Consider the following 19,254-nt stretch of genomic DNA (forward strand, 5'->3'; position numbering starts at 1 on the left):
GAGGGGGGCACTTTTATTTCTTCGCCCTGGGAGCAAAATTGTCTAGAAATGGCCCTGTCTTACACAAGGGGGGACATTTACCAAAATGGATTCGTAGAAAAAAGGTGTATTCGTAGGGAGAAATACACCTTTTTTTTACGAATTTGTATTTTCGGGATTTACAATCCCAAAAATACAACAATTTGTAGTCCTAAAGATGGAACATTCGTATTTGTATTTACAAATACGAATGTCCTACACCATCGATAGGATACGACAGAAATCACCATTCAAAAGAATGGTGGTTCCTGATGTACTAAGCAGCCGTACTGATAATACGGCTGCTAAGTGGTGTGAAACACCCACGCAAATACGACAGAAAAATAGAACACCATTTTCCTGTCGTATTTGCTTTAAGCCTGCACGGATCAGTCAGATCCGTGCAGGCTTCAGTGTAAAAAAAATAGAAAAATTAAATAAATTTAAAAAAAAAACGGCGTGGGGTCCCCCCCACAGCCGAAACCAGCACCAGGCTGAAGGAGCCGGGGCCGGTAATTAAAAATCAGGGAACCCGACAAATAGGGGTTCCCCGATTTTTAACAACCAGCCCCAGGCTCCAGGTCCGGGGCTGGTTCCCAAAATACGGGGGACAAAATGACTAGGGGTCCCCCGTATTTTAAGAACCAGCCCCAGGCCAAACCAGCCAGCAGGGTAATGTCACAGCCGGGGGACACTTATAATATAAGGTCCCGCGGCCGAAACATTAACCCTACCGACCATTCAGCCTGGCCAGGGGCCCTGGGGGAGTGGGGACCCCCCCAATAAAGGGGTCCCCCCCCTCCAGGACTTACCTGACCAGGCTGAAGCCTGGTGCTGTCCCCGATGCCCCTGGGCGGTGGGCATCGGGCTGATTATGGTGTAAAAAAAAAGATTAAACTATTGTTTTTTACTGTGGCACTACAAGTGCCAGCAAGCTGGGACTTGGAGAACCACAAGTCCCAGCCTGCTGGGCATTAAAGGGCCCGCTGGCACTTGTAGTTCCACAGTTAAAAAAATAGTACACAAAACACACTGACACACATTTAAAATAAAACTTTAATACATACAAAGCCCACACATACTAATACTAACCTATCTTCTTCCCGTAGGTAGCCCTGGTCCTGATGTCCTGTGTCGTCTTCGGGATCCATGTCGACGTCCTTCTTCATGTCGACGTCGCTGTCGGCGATGGCGTCCCCGTCCGGATCCGACGAAATCCATGTGGAAGCTGTGGAAGGAAACCATACTCACCTGTCCCAGCGCGACGTAGTCCAGGCAAGGGTCTTGGCAAAAAAACAAACCGACACCCCGAAACCAGACCAGACAGAGAGCCGCATGGTGTTTGTTTACATCGTGCGGCTCCGCCTCCCGAATGCCGCTATTGGCCGCCTTGCGGCCTAGCGGCTCCTGATTGGCCGCTAGGCCGCAAGGCGGCCAATAGCGGCATTCGGGAGGCGGAGCCGCACGATGTACACAGAGTACCGTGCGGGTCTCTGTCCGGTCTGGTTTCGGGGTGTCGGTTTGTTTTTTTGCCAAGACACTTACCTGGACTACGTCGCCCTGGGACAGGTGAGTATGGTTTCCTTCCATAGGTTCCCACATGGATTTCGTGGGATCCGGACGGGGACGCCATCGCCGACAGCGACGTCGACATGAAGAAGGACGTCCACATGGATCCCGAAGACGACACAGGACATCAGGACCAGGGCTACCTACGGGAAGAAGATAGGTAAGTATTAGTATGTGTGGGCTTTGTATGTATTAAAGTTTTATTTTAAATGTGTGTCAGTGTGTTTTGTGTACTATTTTTTTAACTGTGGAACTACAAGTGCCAGCGGGCCCTTTAATGCCCAGCAGGCTGGGACTTGTGGTTCTCCAAGTCCCAGCTTGCTGGGGAGGCTTGCTGGCACTTGTAGTGCCACAGTAAAAAACAATAGTTTAATCTTTTTTTTTTACACCATAATCAGCCCGATGCCCACCGCCCAGGGGCATCGGGGACAGCACCAGGCTTCAGCCTGGTCAGGTAAGTCCTGGAGGGGGGGGACCCCTTCATTGAGGGGGTCCCCACTCCCCCAGGGCCCCTGGCCAGGCTGACTGGTCGGTAGGGTTAATGTTTTGGCCGCGGGACCTTATATTATAAGTGTCCCCCGGCTGTGACATTACCCTGCTGGCTGGTTTGGCCTGGGGCTGGTTCTTAAAATACGGGGGACCCCTAGTCATTTTGTCCCCCGTATTTTGGGAACCAGCCCCGGACCTGGAGCCTGGGGCTGGTTGTTAAAAATCGGGGAACCCCTATGTGTCGGGTTCCCTGATTTTTAATTACCGGCCCCGGCTCCTTCAGCCTGGTGCTGGTTACGGCTGTGGGGGGGACCCCACGCCGTTTTTTTTTTTAATTTATTTTTTTTTCTATTTTTTTTTTACACATTGCAGCCTGCACGGATCTGACTGATCCGTGCAGACTGCTAGAAAAATTCGTATTAGCGGCCGTATATATGGCCAGCTAATACGAATCATTACACCATCGGAGGGTTACAAAGCAGTCGTATCTGACTGCTTTGTAATTTCCCCTCCGGAACACGACTTTGCATACGACTTAAACAGTCGTATGCAGCCGTAGAGGAAATACCAATACGAAAAACTAGGTTTTTCATATAGGTAAATTTCCCCCAAGGTATCATATAAATGGCCACAATAAATGCATGTAGCCGGAGGGTTCATTGCTGAGAAATGACACTGATTATCCCATGTAAATCAGGGGTGGCCAAACCTGTCCTCAATATCTACCAAGAGTTCTTGTTTTTCAGGAAACCTTTGGATCTATATTAGAAATGATGCAGCATGTTTGAAAATGTGATTTATAATGACCACAGCTGTGCACCAGGTAGGTGATCTGGAAAACGTGGACCGTTAGTAGATCTCGAGGACCCCTGATGTAAATGTATCTATCTCTCATATATTTTTTCCAAAAAATGTAACAGCTACATAATGGGCCTTATTCTGCTCGGAGCGGCCAAACGTGCGTACGTTCGCCATTACCGCACGCTAGCCGTACGCGGCTGTTGGGGTTAAGTCCACCCACAAATCAGCCGCTTACGTACGGGCAGAAATACCGTAGAAGGGGAGTGGCGTACAAATGAGCGTACGGCAACGTACGCGGACAGCCCAGCCCTTGCACTCCGACAACAGGCGTACAACTGAGCGTACGGCGCCGTGTACGGCCGTCTTTCCTCCGTCTCCCCACCGACTTCTTGCGGAGATCTGAGCGTACGCCAGTTTGCACGGACGGGTCCCTATTGTTTTCAATGGAAAACTCAGCTTATGTCAACGCTCGTGAGAGTGAGCGTACGTCCGTGCACGCTGGCATACCCTTCACATATATGGACCTGCAAATCTTGCCTCTCAACTACTAATCTGACAATTGATTAATTAATCTATTTGTTATTCACTTATTGTTTTCGTTTAACTCAATTGTCTACCTTAATAAAGACCTAATAAAACTACATTTGAACCCTCATTACATGTATATTTGTTATGTTCTAATGTGGCATTTTAATCACTATCTATGTGTCCCCATATTGCTGTTACTTTTACATCAATCCTATGTATCCTAAATACAAAACCTATGTTAGTATTAGAGTGAACACGTTGACACATGTCGACTTGTGTAGATTGAGTGTGCTACTGCGTAAAGTCTATGAAAGCAGGTAGTGAATGTGTCTGTTTAGCAAATACCTACCTAAAAAGATTCTTACCTTAAATTAAACAAACCTTTAAATGTGGAGAAGTATAGAAACATAAGCTTCCAATGTGTTTGCGTGCTGCATGTGTGGCTTGCAGGCAGTGAAATCATGGTTTGGAGTTAATAGACTGCAGCATTGCTTATTACATTCAGGTGTATGTGTTTGAGTAGTAATCAGCGTTAATTAGCCAACTCAGGCGCACGCTGGCATGCGGTATCTGTAGGGGTGGTTTTAGCTGGCGGTTGGCGGCCGCCTGTTTGGTGTCCGAAACGAACGGTGCCTTAGTCGATCGTGCGGTAGTAGCACCGCTCATTTTTGGTGCACACCCCCGTGTACGCCCATATTTACGCCCATTTTCCCTCATTATTTCGGCCGCTCCCATCAACACGCCCCTATGCCGCCCCATTACCCGTACGCTCGCGTACAGGTTTTTTCGCACGTTGAGACACCGGCCGTAAGCGGTGTGGAGTGTTCGCGCCGGCGCATTAGCGTATCTGCACATGCGCAGATCGTAAAAAAACCCGGGACGTACGCGTACGGCCCGGACGCTCCAACCAGAATAAGGCCCAATGTGGGCTAGGTGAAATGAGGGAGATTGCTAGACTAATCAGGGAGAGAGGGAGATTGCTGCTATTTCAGGGAGTCTCCTGCAGAATGCAGGAGGGTAGAAAACTATGGCCCGGTACACAGAACTCTGCATAACAGTAAATGAAAAACTAAAACAGAGCACAGGTACAGCAGTACGGTACTTATGTATTAGCAGGGCGCCTGGCTACGCTATGCTGACAACGTACCTTAGCAGGGGCGAATTTATGTGTCAGGCCGCCCCTAGGCACAACATTTTTGGCTCCCCCCCCCCCATATGTATGTATACATGTATGTATATGTGCACCCGCTATGTATGTATGTATGTATGTATGTATGTATGTGTATGTATATATATATATATATATATATATATATATTAAGAAGAGATAGTGGCCCCAATAATGCGCTGAAAGGAGCAGCACCTCTATAGTACCCTGCTGTCAGTGAAGGTACAGTGAGAGAAGAGATAGAAAAGGGAATAGGGGTGCGCTAAATGTACCACTTTGTGGCTAAACATACAATGAATAAACAGTAGTTGTCATAAAAACAGATAAACGTTTATTGGTGGTTCAAAAAGATTTCAGGTGTTCAAGTTTTCAGAAATATGCCACATAAATTGTAGATCCACGGCCCAACGCTTTTCGTCCCTTAGGACTTCATCAGGGGCAAATGTATCAATCCAAATGAGGAGAAATCTCCTACACCGTTTGAGGGTGGGACTGTATAATTTAATAGACTTTAATAGAGGTTGCCAATAGTGGTAAAAAAAAAAGTCTCTCAGGTAAGAGTAGTATTGTCCGCCGTGAAAGGCTTGAACTGTCTCAGAATGGGTGCGGTCTTTTAAGGCAAAGAGATGAATTTGAGAGATCTCCTACACAGTTTGTGGGTGGGGCTGTATAGCTTAATGGAGATTTAAATGGAAGTTGCCAGTGATGGTAAAAAAGTTTCTCAGATTAAAGTAGTACTGTCCACCATGAAAAGTTTGAACCGTCTCGGAATGGGTGTGGTCTTTTAAGGCAAAAAGATGGGTTTGCATAAAATCAAATGTAGTATTCTTCAGGTTCAGTGAATTTGTACAGCCCTTGGGGTAGGAAGAACTCACACGTCCTGGCTGTGCGGCAGCAATGCTCCCCCAGTGACACTACGCAAATTGCGTACATTGCCGCTGCCAGGGACTGTCATGGAGGACGCAACTGCAGGGAGCCGAGTGCCGGAGGCGCCGGGGACATCGTTGAGTATAATGCACCACACACACACACACACACACACACTACACACACACACACTACACACACTAACACAATGGGCGTGGAGTTAATTTTATAAAGAGTGGCGAGCGCAGCGAGCTACCGAGCCTGAAGCTGCGTCCTTGTATCCGCGTCCCCTCGCAGGGCTCGCTGCGCTCGCCACACTATATAAAAACTACTCCACACTGACGTGGGGTATGAAAAGCTTCGGGATGGCGTGGATGGTGGCGGTGTTTCAGGAACACATTCAAACCTGCCACATCATACATCTGAGCAATAGCTACTCAGAGGTCAGAGGCAGGAGGGTATCATTGTATTCCTACGTATGAGCGTCTGAGACGCTCCTATGTATCACAAAGATGGAGCGCCTCTCCGCCGGCGCCCTCATGATGCCCTCTCCACAGAGAGAGGATATCATGCGGGCACAAGCGCTGTGTGAGAGGCGCTCACTTCACAGGTTAGGAGTAGCAGCGCTGGGCTGCCTTGGAGGAGTCAGCGTAGCACGCTGATAACGTACATTACAGAAGTAAGGTGGCACGCGCTGCCTCCATGAAACTAAACAACTAAGCAGCTGGCAAGCTGCCAGAATTAGGTACTTATATGTTAGTTACGCGCCCACTATAGTTAGTACACTCATACCCCCCTATCTCATACCAGTCACTATCCAAATAGCTTAGTGGGCGCCCAAATTACATATAAGTACCGAAATGTGTCATCTATAACCAAGTCTGGCCACACCTTTATATTTAAAAGACCAAAAACTATATTGGCTTACTATAACGCAGGTCCTTATTTTCTCTTGATCAATACATGAACTAAATTTCCACCATTTATTAAAATAAGTTAATTTAGTGAGTGCACAGCCCCTGCAATCCATCAATCAATCAATCAATCTATAGCTATATACAAATTGCAGGGGCTCTGTACTCACTAAATTAACAAATTTTAATAAACATAGATGGATATAGATATTATATATGTCCCTTATTGGTGGATTATAATTCTTCCAAGGGACTTAAGAAGCACTAAAGCGTTTATATGTATAAACCAAGAAGTTAAATTATATCACTCACGGCATATCTTTTTCACCACTCAGATCCTTATCTACCCCTGATGAAGTCCTAACGGACAAAACGCGTGGGGTTTCTTATCTAAAGAAGTTTGCTCTTAGAAGTCGGATCTATTGATATTCACTTGAACGAATTGTGTCTGAATGTGGGACCACCCATTGAACCTTGTACTAATTTGTTTTTATTGAATTTTGTCTTTGTAAAAAATAAAACAGAATAAACACAAATTCTATGTACTACTGTATGATTATTAATATACAAAAGTGGTGAAATACACAGAGCGCACCTCTATTTTCTCTTCTTTCCATCTTTCCCACCGGGTACCTACATTAACAGCTAGGCACTGTAGAAGTGCAGCTCACACACCAGCGCAGAAAAAGGACCACACTCCCCCCACTTTCGAAATATATATATATATATATATATATATATATATATATATATATACACTCCCATTGCAGGCAATATGGTCCCGCGATTTTGCAGAAAATCGCCCCTGTGTGTACGCACCTTTAGAGGAATCTTTTCAAATGACTTATAGATAGTAGATTGTAGATGAGCCCCAAAGCAGTTAATAAGAGCCACTGTACTTGGTAAAGAAAAGTCACTGATACGTGTCAGGGATTGTTCATCTATTATGTCTTACACAAAAGGTATCATATAAATGGCACAATAAATGCATGTAGCCGGAGGGTTCATTGCTGGGAAATGACACTGATGATTCCATGTAAATCAGGGGTGGCCAAACCTGTCCTCAAGATCTACCAAGAGTTTTTGTTTTTCAGGAAACCTGTGGATCTATATTAGAAATGATGCAGCATGTTTGAAAATGTGACAGTTAGTAATGACCACAGCTGTGCACCAGGTAGGTGATCTGGAAAACGTGGACCGTTGGTAGATCTTGAGGACCGGTTTGGCCACCCCTGATGTAAATGTATCTATCTCTCATAAATTTTTTTCCCAAAAATGTAACAGCTACATAATGTGGGCTAGGTGAAATGAGGGAGATTGCTAGACTAATCAGGGAGAGAGGGAGATTGCTGCTATTTCAGGGAGTCTCCTGCAGAATGCAGGAGGGTAGAAAACTATGGCCTGGTACACAGAACTCTGCATAACAGTAAATTAAAAACTAAAACAGAGCACAGGTACAGCAGTATGGTACTTATATATTAGCAGGGTGCCTGGCTACGCTATGCTGACAACGTACCTTAGGCTACATTGTCAGCATAGCCTAGCCGTGCGCCCTGCTAATATGTGGCTGTGCAGTTACACTTAAGGCCCATACACACTTGGCGACTTTGAGCTGAATGCCGCTCAAAACAGCCTGGTTGAGCGGCTTTCAGCTCAAAGCCACCAGCGATGGGCGGTGAGCGCTGCTGCGCGCTCCCGCATCATCGACAGGAAAGCCGTTCATCTGCTGGCTATACCAGAAGATGAGCGGCGTTGAGGACGGCTTTGCATAGCTCTGCGCTATGCAATGCCTTCTTCCCCCCTCCATCTGCGCCGGGCAGGGGGAAAGCCGCTCAGTGTGTATGCACTGAGCGGCTTTCCCCGAAGCAATGATTGACATCATCGCTGTCCATACACACTGGGCATAGTCGCCCAGTTTGTATGGACCTTAACTTAGGGCGGGCGTCAGGGCTTGTCCGACCTGCTGAAGGGCGGGTGTCAGGGGGCTTCACCGGCAGGGTCGGCGGCCGGGCGGAGGGGGTATACCGCCGGTGCTGCGGGGGGGGGGGACACACAAGCATCCTGGCTGGGCGGCAGCAATGTACATCATTCAGCACAGCGTACTGCCGCTGGGGGAGCATCACATGGTTTCCCTGCTCCCCCAGCGACACTACGCTAATTGTGTACATTGCTGCCGCCGGGGACTTCATGGAGGATGTGACGGAGCGGGGAGCCGAGTGCAGGAGGCCCCTGGGACATCGTTGAGTATAATGCACTACACACACACACACACACACACTACAAACACTAACACAATGATATCCCCGCTATCCACGTCATACCCCCCTTATCCACGTGGGCATGGAGTTAATTTTATAAAGTGTGGCGAGTGCATCGAGCCACCGAGCCCGAAGCTGCGTCCTCGTATGCACGTCCCCTCTCAGGGCTCGCTGCTCTCGCCACACTATATAAAATCAACTCCACGCCGACGTGGATGGTGGGGTATGAAAAGGTCGGTAGGATGCGTAATGCCACTGCTCGCTAAGCTTCGGGATGGCGTGGATGGTGGCGGTGTTTCAGGAACACATTCAAACCTGCCACATCATACATCTGAGCAATAGCTACTCAGAGGTCAGAGGCAGGAGGGTATCATTGTATTCCTACGTATGAGCATCTGAGACGCTCCTATGTATCACAAAGATGGAACGCCTCTCCGCCGGCGCCCTCATGATGCCCTCTCCACAGAGAGAGGATATCATGCGGGCACAAGCGCTGTGTGAGAGGCGCTCACTTCACAGGTTAGGAGTAGCAGCGCTGGGCTGCCTTGGAGGAGTCAGCGTAGCACGCTGATAACGTACATGACAGAAGAAAGGTGGCACGCGCTGCCTCCCTGAAACTAAACAACTAAGCAGCTGGCAAGCTGCCAGAATTAGGTACTTATATGTTAGTTACGCGCCCACTATAGTTAGTACACTCATACCCCCACTATCTCATACCCGTCACTATCCAAATAGCTTAGGGGGCGCCCAAATTACATATAAGTACCGAAATGTGTCATCTATAACCAAGTCTGGCCACACCTTTATATTTAAAAGACCAAAAACTATATTGGTTTACTATAACGCAGGTCCTTATTTTCTCTTGATCAATACATGAACTTAATTTCCACTATTTATTAAAATAAGTTAATTTAGTGAGTGCACAGCCCCTGCAATCACTCAATCAATCTATAGCTATATACAAATTGCAGGGTCTCTGTACTCACTAAATTAACAAATTTTAATAAACATAGATGGATATAGATATTATATATGTCCCTTATTGGTAGATTATAATTCTTCCAAGGGACTTAAGAAGCACTAAAGCGTTTATATGTATAAACCAAGAAGTTAAATTATATCACTCACGGCATATCTTTTTCATAACTCAGATCCTTATCTACCCCTGATGAAGTCCTAACGGACGAAACGCGTGGGTTTTCTTATCTAAAGAAGTTTGCTCTTAGAAGTCGGATCTATTGATATTCACTTGAACGAATTGTGTCTGAATGTGGGACCACCCATTGAACCTTGTACTAATTCGTTTTTATTGAATTTTGTCTTTGTAAAAAATAAAACAAAATAAACACAAATTCTATGTACTACTGTATGATTATTAATATACAAAAGTGGTGAAATACACAGAGCGCACCTCTATTTTCCCTTCTTTCCATCTTTCCCACCGGGTACCTACATTAACAGCTAGGCACTGTAGAAGTGCAGCTCACACACCAGCGCAGAAAAAGGACCACACTCCCCCCACGTTCGATATATATATATATATATATATATACATGAATCCTTGGGATGGCACTCCTGTTTGAAGTTGGGTATCCACCCAGTGTGGCAAAAGATCCGGTGTTGAAACGTGTTGAGAGCAGCCGTTTCTCACTCGAGCACTATTTTATTCATGTAAGCATTCCTTTTTTTATTTTTTTTTATTTTACTTTATGCACTTGAATAAACTCCATTTTTATTCTAATTGGAATTTTCTTTTCCTTGTCATAATACACTATTGGGCATATGCCCCCGAATTTGCACAAACTCTGAAACTTGTGGGAGACATCCGTGAGGAGTCCAAATTGCACAATCCGGGCAGTATCCTGGTAAAACCACAAGACAAAGATTACAACTTGATGAGCACAATATTTATTTATACACGGTACCCACAAGATCATTTAACCCAAAGTGTGGTTTAAAAATTACTACACCATAGAACGCTATTTTCTCACCCCCTTCTTCCTAGTGAATATACCTGAGGCGTCACAACATACGTTTCGGCAGGAGAACTAAGCAGCCATCCGTGATACGGAAGTTTTTATTGACATTTGAAAAAGAACTGGTCTAGAAAGACACTGCAACTTGCCGTGGAAAGGTCTACTCTAAACCCCATACAGGTGGAAGCGCAAAAACAGTACCCCTTTTTCCATATATATATATAATAGACAGGAGAGCAGCACTTCCGTCAACCTGTAGCGATATTTTTCAAAGGGTACCTTCCTTTGGATCCCACAGAAGGTCCAACCATATAGAGACGATGTGGCAGCACTCCAAATAATGTACACCAAACGCAGGTTTAAAGACAACGTTTCGAGGGTATTTATTCCCTCATCATCAGGTCACCTGATGACGAGGGAAAAAATGCCCTTGAAATGTTGTCTTTAAACCTGCGTTTGGTGTACATTATTTAGAGTGCCGCCACATAGTCTCTCTCTCTCTCTCTCTCTCTCTCTCTCTCTCTCTCTCTATATATATTCCAAAATTCCACTACACGCTGTTATTAATTGATAGATTTACACAAATAAAGGAGGCAGCCCAATCACTAAATTCCCTTAGGGTTAGGGAATTAACACAAAAACATTCCACCCAATAGTGATTTGGCGCCTATAACAATTTCAAAGGGGTTGTCCGTAATCTCCAACTCAATTAGGAAGAGGCTTTGTTCATCCACAAGATGTATTTTTAATAAAAATGTTTTTGGTTTTTTTCCGGATGTCAACAGTACATAGAAAACCCAACGCGTTTCGTCAGAAATGACTTCATCAGGCGAATAATAACAGGTCTATAAATGTAAATATTACAATCAGTAAAGCATCATGATACAATTTTTATATACTTTTACAAAACATTCAGAAGGGTATAATCCTACGTGCACTTAACTGTGAGAAGTGGGAAGAATTTAAATGATGAAGAACATGAAATAATTCAAAAGAGCAGAGGTGGTGAGGTGAACAAGAAAAGTAATGGATAGATATTTAAATATATATACCTTCCATATAATGATGACCTTATTGTTATTTTTGTGAAGAATCCACCAGATAAGGAAATGTACCCTTTTAAATAAGGTATTATAATGTAACAAGAAAAAAAAATCATTTTCTTTGGAGCAAGTCTAAAAGGATACAGTGATTATTATTATAATATCACTTAGATATCATTGCTTGATGCATTGGCCTGTTGGAGGGGATGTAGTGGATAATCAACATCCTCAAGAACATTCTTAATATATCACTTGCGTATGTATTTGTTTATACTAAGAAGACATAGCCTGACGGTCACATCTCGTCACCATGTGTCCTGGAAGCTGAAGGAACATAACAGAGAAGTGACCCGGCCGCCATCGACAGGAGGTGCCATTGGCAGGGGTGATCATGATGTCCTGTGGGGCCGGGGAAGCAGCAGCAGCAGCAGCCTGTCTCTGTAGGGCAGAGGACACAGCGCGGGCCCCATGGGGCAGCAGCAGCAGCAGCAGCGGCCGGGGAGAGCTGTCACTGATGGGAGCTGCCCCAGGCTCAGCCCCGCCCACATATCTGGGTGTTTCCCGTGCCCGGGCCGCTATTGGTGCGCGGGCTGTTTATCGCCTGTGACACCGCTGCATGCAGCATAGCTCGGATTGGTGGCGCTGTGTGACGGCGGGAGGCGGGCTGCGAGGGACGCCCAGAATACAATACCAGGAATTGGAAGGAGAATGAGGTTATATGGGCCGGGACGGGGTGAGAGGCACCAGACGAAGCTGACTGAGTGACACTGAGCCTACAGGTAGCAGGTATGCGTGACAGCGGCGCTACGCTGCCCGGCCTATGGGGGGCAGCAGGTGCAGCGTGGCTTTGTATGGGCGCTGCTAGTGATAGGGTTGCCTGACTGCTGATGTGAGTGGGCATGGGGCAGGGTTACTGCGCAGAGAGGGTGAGAGGGCATGGTGGCACTGGGGGCAGTGTGAGTGACATGTGACCTCTTCTTCCGCAGCACGGGCTCGGACTTTCGGACATGTTCCCCCTGGACTCCTCCTGGAACATCTCCTTTGCTGGCTGCGGCTTCCTGGGAATATACCATATCGGGGTCGCCAGCTGCCTGAAGGAACACGCACCCTTCCTGGTGGAGAATGCCAGGAACATCTATGGGGCCTCTGCCGGTGCCCTCACTGCCACAGCGCTAGTCAGCGGCGCCTGCCTGGGTAAGTCACCTGTCTGCCTGGGCTGTCACCCGGCAGCACTGCGGCTGTGTCGTCCCCACTTATCCATCTTCAACCCCCCCCCCCCCATCTCTACTCCCTATCTCCCCCATACATCTCTTTTTCCCTACATCTCTACTCCCTATCTCTACCCCCCCCCCCCTTATATCTCTTTCACCCCTCCCTTTCACTTCTCTCTCAAGATCTGCCCCCACTGTCAAACTTTCACTCCACTTCTGTCCCCATTGTTTGTGTATTTTTATCTATCTATCTAATCTCATCCCGCCTTTGCTCTCTCTATATTTCTTTTAGAGGAGACGCATCAATCCGTGAAGAAGTTGCCCCATAGATGCCCTCCTCTATCTCTATCTTATGCTGGGTACATATCAGACACTGGGCGGGATGCACTAAACTCTGCTGGGTGCATCCCACCACAAATTGCATATGCACTAACATAAGTGATTAGTAACGCACAGGATCGCTCTTCCCATAAGAGATGTCCTTTGCGATGCACACTGGGCACCCAGCTCTGTGGAGAGAAGCCCATAGGCTTCTGTAGCTTTGTTACTCTGGGGAACAAAGCCCCGATGTACGGGCTTTAGTGCATACAGCAGAAATGCAGTAAAAACCACAGAACGAGGCTTTACCGCATTTCTGCTATAGAGCATCTTGCCAACTATGTTGTCTGACATCATATTCTGGCATGGATGGGAAACCTATCCTGGCATGCCATCTACTGTGTACCCACACTCTTGCAGGTTAATTTGTTGGGTTGTCCCAGCACACATGCTGCATGCCCATTGGGACAATCCTGGCAACGACAACCTTTATCCTAAATGCTTTTATGTGATGTATCAGTAATATATCATTATATCAGTTGTGCTGTTGGCTGAGTTACACATCGTTGTAGTGCTCTCCCAGCATCTCCCTCTATATACTAGTCACTATCATTATATCAGTTGTGCTGTTGGCTGAGTTACACATCGTTGTAGTGCTCTCCCAGCATCTCCCTCTATATACTAGTCACTATCATTATATCAGTTGTGCTGTTGGCTGAGTTGCACATCGTTGTAGTGCTCTCCCAGCATCTCCCTCTATATACTAGTCACTATTTTACCCTTCTTTGCCTCCTCTTTATCTCGCCTTTTTTCTATCTCCTTTGTCCCCATAACCCTTGTCTCTCTCTGTCCTCTCTCTTTTCCCTTATGTTATTTATAATGTGGAGGAGAAACCATTAGCTGGTTTTGTGCATATTTTGATGTAATGATTCAACCTATTACACAGATGATGCATATGTTACACGTAATACATGTTTCTGTTTACTCAGTTTTCCCAACACAATAAATCACTTATTTATAGCACCTACTGCTTATGATTTGATTCCTTATGAATTAAAGAAATAAACACCTGCTTATGTATCACATTTCAATAAACGAATGTAAAAAAAAACTAAACGCACACATATTGATACAGTAAGGTCATATCCCATAGCCAACAGTAAGCAAAGAAGCAACTTATTGTCTCACAAAATTCTCTTCAGACATAGACCATCATTCTGGTTCACTCGCAAAGGCAAATTCCTTCTCAAATGGACAAAACCATGTGCACTGCAGGTGAGGCAGATGTAACCGGTGCAGAGATTGTTAGATTTGGGTGAGTTATTTTGTTTCTGTGCAGGGAAAATACTGACTGCTTTATTTTTACACTGCAATACAGATTTCACTTTGAAGTAAAACCCCACCCAAATCTAATTCTCTCTGCACAAGTTACATCTGCCCCACCTGCAGTGCACATGGAATTTGCCTTTGCGAGTGAACCAAAATAAGGGCCATACTGTAGAAATACTTCTATGATAAAATAAGTTGGTTACTAAGTAATAGTTTAGATTAGAACAATGCTGATCTAATGGTTCCATGGGGCATTACAGGTATCTAAACAGTTTGCAACCCATTTGCTTTTATAATCCTAAGTCCATCTCTTTGCACAAACTGTATTTAGCGTTCTAGTTCTCCTGTTGTCACAATGCGTTGTGCCTGGTGGGCTAATAACCTCATCATGCTTCATACAGTACATTACACAGTATACAGTATTCACTTGTTTACTAGACTCTGTGTTTTTATCACAGACAAAACATCAGCCTGTTGGTGACCTTAGAGTATGGTGACTAAGCAGATCTATATACAGGCTACATGCCTAGCATGCATATGGGAGGCTGTATATTCCTGTCTGTGTGTACTGTTGCTGCGTACTGATTTTTAATGTAGCCTGAATCACAAATCTATGATTACTTTTGTCTCAGCCATTTTCTTGCACATGACTATGGGCTGGGTATTCGTTTATTTCATTGTAAACATGGGTTTTTAGAATTTAGACATTGTTTTTATTGTTGATGAGTTATTGCGGTTTATGTTGTTGTTCGGTCATCTCAGTGATCAAATAAATGAAGGATACAAACTCTGTGTGTAGGGGTCACATCGCTATGGCCCCTACGCAGGGAGCGATGTAGGGGCATTTTATAAGCGATAAAAGTATTTAATTTTAAAGCTTTATTTTTGCTTTATATCTAACTATGGATGGGCACCAAGGGGGGTATTCAATTCAATCCGGGGGCTATTTCTGACAGGGGAAATGGCAGCCGTCTCATATTCAATGCTGCCGTTCTGACAGCATTGAAGACTTGAGTTTGACAAAACAGATCCGAATTTAAACCGTCGGATGTGTTTTGTCGGAAACGAGCGTGGATTGTCAAATCCACGGACATGTTTTGCCGACACGCCCCCTTTTCCACACTCCACAGTTGGAACATTGAATTCCGCCTGTCGAGCTGGGCGAAAACGGGCCAGGATTGAATACACCCCTAAATGCCCTGCATAACCTATGCTTCAAATCTGCTATGCAGCTGAGAGCTGTGAACTTGGTTTCTGCTATTTATTAATCCTACCAGCTGTGATAGAGCGGTTCTTTAATCTTTAATTTATTTGACTTTTTCTGCTTTTATAAACTCTGCTACTAACAAAATCCATCTGTGAGAGAGCTGTGATCAAAGCTTCTAACATCATTGCTACTTTCTGCTTGCACTAAACCAGGAATATATAAGTAACTGAATTGTACGATTAAGCCGCAGTTGTTATGATCTAATATTTTATGGTTATTTTTGCCTGCTGTTTATATTGTGTTTGTGTAATTTTAATCAAATACATTCAATTTGAATCAATTTTAACATCGCTGCTTTAACTTTTGCATGTTGCATAGTTCTGTTATCCCTTTAAGACAGCAGCATATTGAAGTTGAAAAAGAGATCTGCGCTCGGCCTCCCTTCTTTTATGTGTTCTAGTGGTTTCAGTGCCCCCATATGTGGAGACATCTTGCCAGATAGATAGATAGATAGATAGACACAATACTCTCGGAGGGAGGAAGTGCACTCAAGGACTAAATAAAACCCTTATGGGGGTATTTATTTATGCGCGGAGCGAGATAAAGCACTAACCAATCAGCTTTTAACTCCTTTTACAGGCTGTGTTTAAAAAAAATATATATGAAAAAATGGGAAGAGATGATTGGTCAGTGTGTTTATCTATAATAAATTCCCACCATCACATGTAGATATATTTTGAGTTTTGTTCAGACCTTAAGTGTTACTGCCTGCCTCTGTTTATACGTATACACTGCATAGCATTACACTGTTTGTTGGTTCTATAAAAATGTACTGTATAGTTGATAAAGTCATGTGCTCTTCAAATCTACTGCTGTTTAATAAAGACCCATTAAGGGCACTATCCTATAGCAACGGCAGGTAATAGTCTCACCGGGGGCTATCTTATTAGCCCTGATAAGTTGGCGGGGCAGCTTATTGGGGATTTTGTTTTGCCTGCCTCTGGCAGGTGAAGCAGAGCCCCTGAGAGCTGCCCTGTTTTCAGAAAAACGTGGCAGCTGCTGCCAAAAACGTAAACTGTGTTTTTATCGAGCGATCTAATAAGATAACCCGATGTAAAACATTAGGGGAAAAATAGCGAACAACTTCCCAATGTTTTATCAATGATATTTGATCACAGGGCTAAACATAAAATCTGAAGAAGTAATTGCAGCGAGAGATCAAAGTTTATTTATAGTAGAGAACTTGTATCATGATTCGTAAAGATAAAGGCCACCATTCTGGTGTGCTTGCAAAGCAGCACTAGTTCGCTGCTTTGTGAGCATCGTAGCCCTGAGCGGCTGTCCCCCACCAGCACCCAACCTCCCCCCCGCCCGCACTATTCAGCAGTTTTCCTTGCAGTATATGCTAATAAAGGATTTGCATATACATCCATTCACAGCCTTGAGTGGGTGGCTCGCTAATCTTAGAAGTCACTCCCTTGTGCCTTAGATTAGTGAACAGGGCAGGCAGCTGACATCGGGTGCCGTCAGCTGCCCGCCCATGGAAGGCCGGTAGCAGCCCCGTTCGCATGAGGACGCCCAGCATTTTCCTGGGTGCACCCAGCATTTTCGTGGGAAATTTGGGAGAAAAATGAATTGACTAAAAAAGCACCTGGGCACGTGATTGAGGCTGTAACCTGGCAGCAGAGATCCCCTGTTATAAAAAAATTGTAATTGAGAAACGGGACCTTTGAGCCAGGGTTCTAAAAATACAGCTGCAGTCAGTAGATTACCTTCCTGTCGCAGAATAACTGGAAGAGACCTGCTAATAAGAGAGCAGACCATATATTGCATAGAAAAATCACAGTTTGCAGAGATCTAGGGCCTAATTCATACTTGTATGCAAACCCAATGTTTGAGGGTCTGCTCGGAATCTGTTCTGAACATGTTCAGAATGGGTCATGTAATGTTCCTCGTAGATCCCTGTCGCCTAATTGGCATGCTGTGATATTTGGGTTGCGGATCAGGGGCAGCACCTGACATGTTCTTAAAAATGGAGGAGCAATGCTCCTGTTCTGACGGTGTGACTGGTCCAGAGTCTACTGGACCTGGGTGTCCAAATCCTATGACCAAACATCAAAAATGTTCTGTCTTGCCAACTGTTCCAATAGGTTCCCAATGTTTTTTTTGTTTTTTTATTATGTCATGCATATACACTTGCCAATGCTGGGAAGTGATGGAGGATATTATCGCTAGCCTTCTGATTGAGCCTGCAGCAGGGCCGACCAAAAGAAGTCGCCAACAACCTCAGGGTCACGCATATTGTACATACACACTGAACGAACCGACCAATATGTCGTTTACATTTGGCTGAAAACAACATATCGAGCCAAGATTATTCTAGTGTGTACCCGGCTTTAGGAAACAAACTGAGCGCATTAGAGTAGAGCCTTTGAGATAGAGATAATATGGAGCAGTTGCCCAAAGCAACCAATCAAAGACTTTGCAACATAAAGGAGCTGATTGGTTGTTTTGGGCAACTTCTCTATTTAATATTTATTCGTATTTACAGGTCAGGCAATAATCGAATGACTGCGCAAGGCCGTCCTGCTATTTTTACTGCTGGCCTTATGCAAGTTTTATTGAAATGAAGATGGCATTTGCAGGTGGTAACTGGTCATTTTCTGGTATTGTCAGGGAAAACGCAGGAGTGCCCTGAAAATGAGCAGTCATGTGATCAGGCCTGAATAACCCCCTGAGTTGCTGTAGGCAGTTAGACTGAACAACATGTTGTTATTTTTAGGTTTTCTGGGTGATGAAATATTTTGCCTGTTTATGTACTGCTCCTTATCACTATATTCTGTGTGATTATCTTGTTTGCCACTGTATTTTGCTATGTGACACAATACAAAGCGATTGAGGACGCCTATTAGCAGACTTTGTACTAATGTACAGATTAACAATCTCAGATCAGTTGTGTTGTAAAGTACATATATGAGTAAGAGTACATCCACATTAAAATTGTTATATATATTTTTTAATTACTATTATTTTTTAATAAGTATTGTTACATGTATATATCCTGCTGGCACCTTATGGTCTAATACATAATGCTGTAAGGAGAGATGATACTTGCTGGGACATGCTTAGTCTCTGGCAGTGTTGGATATATCAGAGAACAGGTGCTGAGTGGGCCCAGGCACAAATCTTTGCTGTCACCTGCTTGTAACCAAACACCTGACTGTTCCTAGAAGGCAGGTGACAAGCGTAGCTAGGGATTGTATACATAAGCAGAGACCTGTAATGCTTTACTTTGCAGCCCTTTATTATTGTTACTGTTGATTTATCAAGTTCCCATTGCCGCACAGTGAGGAAAAGGCAATATATGAAGTGGGGATATACAAAAAAGAAACCAGAAAAGCAATGTGTTGGATATCCCTTGAAAAGATCATACCATCCCTAAAGTTTCATACAAACCAACTGATTTACCGCTATAGTTCAGTGTGTACGCTACATTCATTCACCAGTGGCCACGGACTATATAGATAACAATATCGGCTGTGGTGCCGGTCCTCTAGG

At 44.8% G+C, this 19,254-nt stretch overlaps 1 protein-coding gene across 2 annotated transcripts in view; it reads left to right on the plus strand.

Annotated features, from left to right (window-relative positions):
- Positions 1–12,257: 12,257 nt before the first annotated feature.
- PNPLA2 (patatin like domain 2, triacylglycerol lipase) overlaps positions 12,258–19,254 on the plus strand; it is a 36,165-nt gene continuing 29,168 nt past the window's right edge. Inside the window, exons 1-2 of one of the 2 annotated variants that reach the window (XM_083165406.1) lie at positions 12,258–12,417; positions 12,618–12,825. In XM_083165406.1, coding sequence (XP_083021532.1) covers positions 12,639–12,825 — 187 coding nt within the window. In that variant the 5' untranslated portion in view covers positions 12,258–12,417; positions 12,618–12,638. The remainder of the gene's footprint in view (positions 12,418–12,617; positions 12,826–19,254) is intronic. The other variant, XM_083165407.1, reaches the window with a different exon arrangement.

The sequence above is a fragment of the Crinia signifera genome, chromosome 11 (assembly GCF_055691185.1).
Source record: "Crinia signifera chromosome 11, ASM5569118v1, whole genome shotgun sequence".
NCBI lineage: Eukaryota > Metazoa > Chordata > Amphibia > Anura > Myobatrachidae > Crinia > Crinia signifera.